The sequence below is a fragment of the Ruditapes philippinarum genome, unplaced genomic scaffold, assembly GCF_026571515.1.
Source record: "Ruditapes philippinarum isolate M1 unplaced genomic scaffold, ASM2657151v2 ctg1425_1_1_1_1, whole genome shotgun sequence".
NCBI lineage: Eukaryota > Metazoa > Mollusca > Bivalvia > Venerida > Veneridae > Ruditapes > Ruditapes philippinarum.
In genome coordinates, this window is record NW_026864317.1 from 227,501 (window position 1) to 236,044 (window position 8,544).

Below are 8,544 nucleotides of genomic sequence, written 5' to 3' on the forward strand. Positions count from 1 at the left end.
CATTTAATAATAAAATGCCTTAAATGTTCTAGTGTAATCATACATTTATTATCAAGTTTTATTTGCAACAACCATTACATCTTGATGAACTTTTATTTCTAAATCGCTCAAACCTTCAAATATGAAACATGTGGCAGATGTTCCGTAGCACCAGAACTTTGTGTAGTCATTGTCAGCACCGTTAACAAGCCGAGTGAGATTCGAGCCGGTACAGCCGTGCAATCAAGCCAGAAACTCACCCAGGATAATATGACAATAAGTATACTAGGCAGATATATTTGTAGAATGAAGTACTCGTAGTTCCGTTCAAAAACAAATGTTACACCAATACACGGATATATGACTGAAAATATCATCAAACATATATTGTGATTTAAAACTATTATTGACATATATACATTTTAAACAATTTGCTCAAAACCGAAACGACTTAAACTACAAAGAAGACAAGTTAAATTGAAAAATAATAAGAAAATCGAAAGATAGATGTCCATTACAGTATTATCTTTAAATATTGATACTTTAAAAGGAAAACTTTGGATTATTCTAAATTAAATAAAAGGAAACTAGTAAATGCATGGCTGTATAAAAACATTACTAAAGGTTAAACTTATAACATTTTTATGGTTACAGTTTAACAGTTTTAAATCATTTTGCGACTAAAAAGATTACTAAAAAAACAACAACAAACACAAAACAATCAAGTAAGATGTAAGTAAAGGGATGTAACTTAAATTACTTCCGAAGTAATCTTTGTCACAGTTATATGAAGTTATACTCTTTATCATAACATTCGGCAGGACAATGTCGTCTGCTACAGTTACCGCATGTACGTCCCAAGTCAATATAAGGTTCTTAGAACTGTGACCATCTGAAATTAATACAGAAGTTTAAAAGCAAACTGTTGCTGTAATCATTACAGCAAGTTAAGTATCAAACGGTTGCTGTACTCATTACAGCAAGCTAAGTATCAAACGGTTGCTGTACTCATTACAGCAAGTTAAGTATCAAACTGTTGCTGTACTCATTACAGCAAGCTAAGTATGAAACGGTTGCTGTACTCATTACAGCAAGTTAAGTATCAAACTGTTGCTGTACTCATTACAGCAAGTTAAGTATCAAACGGTTGCTGTACTCATTACAGCAAGTTAAGTATCAAACGGTTGCTGTACTCATTACAGCAAGTTAAGTATCAAACGGTTGCTGTACTCATTACAGCAAGTTAAGTATCAAACGGTTGCTGTACTCATTACAGCAGGTAAAGTATCAAACGGTTGCTGTACTCATTACAGCAAGCTAAGTATGAAACGGTTGCTGTACTCATTACAGCAAGTTAAGTATCAAAACGGTTGCTGTACTCATTACAGCAAGTTAAGTATGAAACGGTTGCTGTACTCATTACAGCAGGTTAAGTATCAAACTGTTGCTGTACTCATTTCAGCAAGCTAAGTATGAAACGGTTGCTGTACTCATTACAGCAAGCTAAGTATCAAACGGTTGCTGTACTCATTACAGCAAGTTAAGTATGAAACTGTTGCTGTACTCATTACAGCAAGTTAAGTATCAAACGGTTGCTGTACTCATTTCAGCAAGCTAAGTATGAAACGGTTGCTGTACTCATTACAGCAAGCTAAGTATCAAACGGTTGCTGTACTCATTACAACAAGCTAAGTATCAAACTGTTGCTGTACTCGTTACAGCAAGCTAAGTATCAAGCGGTTGCTGTACAAATTACATCAAGCTAAGTATCAAGCGGTTGCTGCAAGCTAAGTATCAAAATGTTGCTGTACTCATTACATCAAGCTAAGTATGAAACGGTTGCTGTACTCAATTCAGCAAGCTAAGTATCAAACTGTTGCTGTACTCAATACAGCAAGCTAAGTATCAAACTGTTGCTGTACAAATTACAGCAAGCTAAGTATCAAACTGTTGCTGTACAAATTACAGCAAGCTAAGTATGAAACGGTTGCTGTACTCATTACAGCAAGCTAAGTATCAAACTGTTGTTGTACTCATTACAGCAAGCTAAGTATGAAACGGTTGCTGTACTCATTACAGCAAGCTAAGTATCAAGCGGTTGCTGAACTCATTACAGCAAGCTAAGTATCAAACTGCTGCTGTACAAATTACAGCAAGCTAAGTATGAAACGGTTGCTGTACTAATTACAGCAAGTTAAGTATCAAACTGTTGTTGTACTCATTACAGCAAGCTAAGTATGAGACGGTTGCTGTACTCATTACAGCAAGCTAAGTATCAAGCGGTTGCTGTACAAATAACATCAAGCTAAGTATCAAGCGGTTGCTGTACTCATTACAGCAAGCTAAATATCAAACTGTTGTTGTACTCATTACAGCAAGTTAAGTATCAAACGGTTGCTGTACTCATTACAGCAAGCTAAGTATGAAACGGTTGCTGTACTCATTACAGCAAGCTAAGTATCAAACGGTTGATAGACTCATTACAGCAAGCTAAGTATGAAACGGTTGCTGTACTCATTACAGCAAGCTAAGTATCAAACTGTTGCTGTACTCATTACAGCAAGCTAAGTATGAAACGGTTGCTGTACTCAATACCGCAAGTTAAGTATCAAACGGTTGCTGTACAAATTACAGCAAGTTAAGTATGAAACGGTTGCTGTACTCATTACAGCAAGCTAAGTATCAAAATGTTGCTGTACTCATTACAGCAAGCTAAGTATCAAACGGTTGATGTACTCATTACATCAAGCTAAGTATCAAACTGTTGTTGTACTCATTACAGCAAGCAAAGTATGAAACGGTTGCTGTACTCATTACATCAAGCTAAATATCAAGCGGTTGCTGTACTCATTACAGCAAGCAAAGTATCAAACGGTTGCTGTACTCATTACAGCAAGTTAAGTATGAAACGGTTGCTGTACAAATTACATCAAGCTAAGTATCAATCGGTTGCTGCAAGCTAAGTATGAAACGGTTGATGTACTCATTACAGCAAGCTAAGTATCAAACGGTTGCTGTACTCATTACAGCAAGCTAAGCTGTACTCATTACAGTAAGCTAAGTATGAAACGGTTGCTGTACTCATTACAGCAAGCTAAGTATCAAACGGTTGTTGTACTCATTACAGCAAGTTAAGTATGAAACGGTTGCTGTACAAATTACATCAAGCTAAGTATCAAGCGGTTGCTGCAAGCTAAGTATCAAACGGTTGATGTACTCATTACAGCAAGCTAAGTATGAAACGGTTGCTGTACTCATTACAGCAAGCTAAGTATCAAACGGTTGCTGTACTCATTACAGCAAGCTAAGCTGTACATATTACAGCAAGTTAAGTATGAAACGGTTGATGTACTCATTACAGCACGCTAAGTATCAAACGGTTGCTGTACTCATTACAGCAAGCTAAGCTGTACTCATTACAGCAAGCTAAGTATCAAACGGTTGCTGTACTCATTACAGCAAGCTAAGTATCAAACGGTTGCTGTACTCATTACAGCAAGCTAAGTATCAAACTGTTGCTGTACTCATTACAGCAAGTTAAGTATCAAACGGTTGCTGTACTCATTTCAGCAAGCTAAGTATCAAACGGTTGCTGTACTCATTACAGCAAGCTAAGTATCAAACGGTTGCTGTACTCATGACAGCAAGCTTAGTATGAAACGGTTGCTGTACTCATTACAGCAAGCTAAGTATCAAACTGTTGCTGTACAAATTACAGCAAGTTAAGTATGAAACGGTTGCTGTACTCATTACAGCAAGCTAAGTATCAAAATGACAAAGATGACTGACATGCTTCAAACATTTTTATACCAAAAAAAGTTAAATTTCATTTCATTTGTGAAACATATTTTTTTTATTTTGTAATTCGTCACGCACATGTTTATGTGAATCTATTATGACACGTTGTTGTGAGTTGTGCATCTATATATTATTACTTTATATAAATGAAAGATCATGTGTAAACAATGACGTCATGTAAAATGTGTTCTGTTTCAACTGCCTCGTCGTAATTTAAGATAATTTTAAAACTGGATAGAATATCTTAAAGTATCATTATGCCAATCCAAATGTATAAAATATGAGTGCACAGGTAAAGTAAAACTATCATAATTGTGTTTTATTTTATTTCATACAATAATAACTAATAATACACGTGATTCACGGATACTTATACAATATCGTTTTTAATTTGTAGCATTCAATTTTTAAAAAGTGTCATGAGTGGGTTAATCTTTTTATAATCTAGGTCCTTTTTATATTTCATTCTACACATTTATTATTATCAATTATTGATCAATCACCATTTAATAGTCAATCTGTTGAAATTAAATTTTAATGGAAGAGTCTTAGTCCTATTACTGATTGAACAACCCTCGTATACTAATTCAGCTCAACTTGACAACAAAATGTAATTTTTTTAAATGCTAATAGGTTCTAAAATATTTGGAAAGGATATTCAAAATTATTGTATTATATCTTAAAACACATCAGAAAACACGTAGAAAATATTAATCTGTCATTCGTTTTAAACGAAATCAGTTGTTTATGGAAAGCAGTCACCACTAAATAAACTATTCAATTATACAGCAAAGTTACAATGAAAGCTGTATAAAAAGAGAATAATTTGTGCAAATGAGACTTTGCTTAAACATAAAATGTAATGAATCACGAGATGTATAGCATTATCAGTAAAGTATTTGCATATTTTACGTTTATGATGCAACTGCAAATAATCAATTTGCAAAATCCTTTTAGAATATGAAAGTTTGTTGATTAATTACTTCTTTACATAGAGGATAACCGAGAAATCGTTATATAGAAGTTGAACTTACAGCTTTCAACATCTAAGCGACATGATTGTGAGTCGAATGGGTATTTATGAAGGTACATCCCACAAGAAAATATACCAGTCACCCTTGAAGCAAATGAATAAAATATCATAATAATAATTATAATAATGATAATAATAAGTTGAATTATACATGTAAATAACCAGTTAATGGAATTAGATGTACATTTTAGAAATATTACCAGCTGTAATAGTAAATATTTGTGAAATATTTTATCAGAAATAACAATTTTGTCCCCATGAGAAATTAACTCGCAAACTGATTTTAGACATCAAAGTCGTTGAAATGAAATATATATAAATGGAATAAAACGTAGTGTTTAAGAATTTATGTATTGCATATTTGTCATGTTTTCAATTTTTTTATTTCCAACGGTTGGCTACTCGTTTTCAGTTGAATACTTTTTGTTATATTCGAGACTTAGATCTGATGGCTAGAGGATGTCATATTTGCATCTATTTGCTATTTCTGACTAAATACTTCATTGATTACTTGTTTGTGAATATTTCGATCATAAAAAAACCTTTTCATATTTTCTTATCGTTTTTTTTTCTAAAGCGCCTTTTGTTATTTAGTTAAAATTGTGACGTATTATCACTTCTATAACTTGATCTGATAAACGTGTCCCTTACAAAAAGAGATTAAAGAGTAAAAGTCATTTGTTCACTAATATATAATGAGAGCGAGACTACCTGGCACTGAATTGTACTGTTCCATTCGGGTATATATGTACCATCTTGTTTGGCACAGTAACTTCATGATAATCCGACTCTTTTTCATTTACAATATATACATCAGGCATCCATATATCATCAAACATTGACGTATCCAACTCGAGTCTCGTCAAGTTAACACTGTCAGTATATGATAATCTGTCGTCTGTCCAACGTTCTCGTATAAATACACTCATTGCATAGTCCTATAAAAATTATATAACATATTACAAAATATACATGCGTGCAATATAAACTGCTACTCGTAAGTTAAACATCCTGCAAAATGAATTTGTATGATAGAATAATAAAAACAGTTGCAAATAAATTTTATAATCACAGATTAAACAACGCATGTAGAATAAGCACATATCATCTTACCAAAAAAGTGAGATTTTATATAAAAAACTAAAATCTTACTAAACATGCCAGTTTTGATTTTTAGTAAAAGTTAAATGATTTATTAAAACATCGTCATACTTACCATATTCGCTTCTCGTATAGAAAATATGGAATTGACAAATAGTTGAACCACAACATTCACTTGGTTATCATTTCCTGCTCAAATATATATATATACATGTATATACTTTTGTAGTCGAGTCCATTTTAAATATTTATAAGGACTATAACAAAAAATGGCGTTACAGTATTCTATCGTCACACTATACAAAATATTGTATGAATACATGGTATTATGATTAAGAAATAATATATCCCAAACTGTGATTTTATCGCTCAATAACATCACTGTTTGGAGTTCGGATGCGAGGAATTATATCACGAGGGCGTAGCCCGAGTGATATAATGATGCGCATCCGAATGACAAACAGTGATGTTATCAAGCGATAAAATCACCGATTTGGATATATTATTTCGATTTCTAACACGACATAAACAAATAAATGCTGTCGTACCTGCTATTAAGCAAAAATTGCGCCTGATTTGTTTCCGTACTTATTGTCAGCGGCGTCAGATTTTATAGTGTTAGTCACATGTATAATGATTACGTCACATGTCTAAATATAGAACGTCAAACAGTGACTCTATTGCATAATAACACACACTTTTGGTTCTTCTATGTTCAATAGGGAAAAATGCAGGTCGTGTTAGAATTAACATTTTACAATTGAAGACTTTGTATAAACGTTTAGTTTAATAAAACAATTGTTATATTTTACCAATTTCAAACTTTGGCGGAATTCTTTTGTCATATCCTTTAAAGATATCCTCCAATAATGTTGCCCTGAAATTTTATATAATTATTATTGAAAAATATAATATGATAAGTAAAGCATTCACAATTTTATGTATTTATATATACGATATATTTTTATTAACAAAAGTACGGCTATAATTCTATATCTTAACATGTACTAATAACATATCTACATTTTTCGGAATAGAAAATAAAGTAAATGAAGGAAATAAGGACCTATATAGACAGTAGAGCCGTGTAACGGTTCCCTGGTTCCATTAGAAGTCAGGTTCCATATTGTTTCTATCATGTTATCAAGAGTCAAATATCGTATATAGCTCTGATTCAGTTTACATTTTCTTTGTAGCCATCAGAAATTGGAGGACGTGTGAGAATATGACGATATGGAACTGTTTCATCTTAAGATGATATCATTATACCTTAGAGGCATCAGGTAAATAAGTCAATCAAATTTCGTTTTACTGACATCTGATTTACGATATATATAAATTTGCGAACTTACATTGTTTCGCTGATATTGTTACGATATTTATGACTGTTTGTAGATCTAACTGGTAGTTGTAAAAAATGTATCACATACATCAATGATATCATTTTAGTAACAATCATTGTAGTTCTTCAAATGAAATCTCTTTGTCACAAAATCTATGCTCAAACTGGGTAGTTCTTTAATTCGGTTTCTGTATGACGGTTTCAGATATCATGTAAATAAAGAAAACATACTTGTATTTATTTGCAATAAAAGTATAGCCAAAACTTTAAAATAATATAAAATGCTGAATGATGATTGACATAATCATTTAGTACTTACCGGCTAAAATATATTTTCTTACATTAGTCATTATTATCCATGAGCCATTTATAAAATTATTTATTTAAAACTTATCATCAACTTCAACTTTGTACTAATCTTAATACGGCATGTATTTGATAAATATAATGTAGCTAAAATAATGTAAACTAATCCGAATTTACAGGGTAATTATTTAAGTTTAATAAGATCCTTTAGAATGCAACATTTGTCGAAATAATACTGAAGAACTCCTTCGTATAACCAAATAATAACATATAACATCAAAATTAAAATAGTCAATATTATATTAATGCAACTGGAACAAACAGGCGTAATATCAAATCACTATATTATGATTACAAGCAAGCAGTATCTTTGTTTAATATCTGACTCTGTATTGAAACACATTCTGTTGTTTTGTTGTTTTTATTCCCGGGTGCTTTTATACTTATTGTGAACTCGTATAAATATTTATTTCAGAGATCATGTGATATTTCTACTGGTTTTTACAGTAATGGAATGGATAAAATAAACACAAATCAATACAACTAAGTGCAGTTATACATTTAGTTGTATTCAGGATATAATGTATAGAATTCCAAGATAGTTGATGTTGGGTGGCAATAAAACCATAATGGGCCTTAAAACAATTCAAGAATAATTGGTGTGCGTGGAATACATGTAGGAAGGGGTGTTTCATAATTAATGCAAATCACCTGATAAGATTTTGTCTCGACAGCTTTCATTTATTTCTCAAAAAGTTCTCTCATTTGGCGTGTACACACAATTGTTCCTATATCAAAACCATTGTAAAAGTACTGTTTCATGTTCATCAAATAACATACCCTAAAGATATTGGGCTCATCAAGTCGACTGCTTTACGAGAGCAATAATATCTAAAGACCAACAAGGGATTTATGGAGATAGTAATAAGTCACACGGTTGGACATCTTCAGACATTTGATCTAATGTGCTTACTAACAGTCTGAA

General features: G+C 32.2%; 1 protein-coding gene across 1 annotated transcript in view; it reads right to left on the bottom strand.

The window, feature by feature from the left end:
• Positions 1 to 7,840, bottom strand: part of LOC132725177 (glycine receptor subunit alpha-2-like) — a 9,615-nt gene extending 1,775 nt beyond the window's left edge. Inside the window, exons 1-7 of the mRNA XM_060710264.1 lie at positions 7,264 to 7,840; positions 6,724 to 6,788; positions 6,027 to 6,100; positions 5,522 to 5,748; positions 4,812 to 4,894; positions 740 to 871; positions 114 to 343 (exon numbers count right to left, since the gene is read on the bottom strand). Coding sequence (XP_060566247.1) covers positions 114 to 343; positions 740 to 871; positions 4,812 to 4,894; positions 5,522 to 5,748; positions 6,027 to 6,100; positions 6,724 to 6,788; positions 7,264 to 7,370 — 918 coding nt within the window. The 5' untranslated portion in view covers positions 7,371 to 7,840. The remainder of the gene's footprint in view (positions 1 to 113; positions 344 to 739; positions 872 to 4,811; positions 4,895 to 5,521; positions 5,749 to 6,026; positions 6,101 to 6,723; positions 6,789 to 7,263) is intronic.
• Between the last annotated feature and the right edge of the window lie 704 nt (positions 7,841 to 8,544).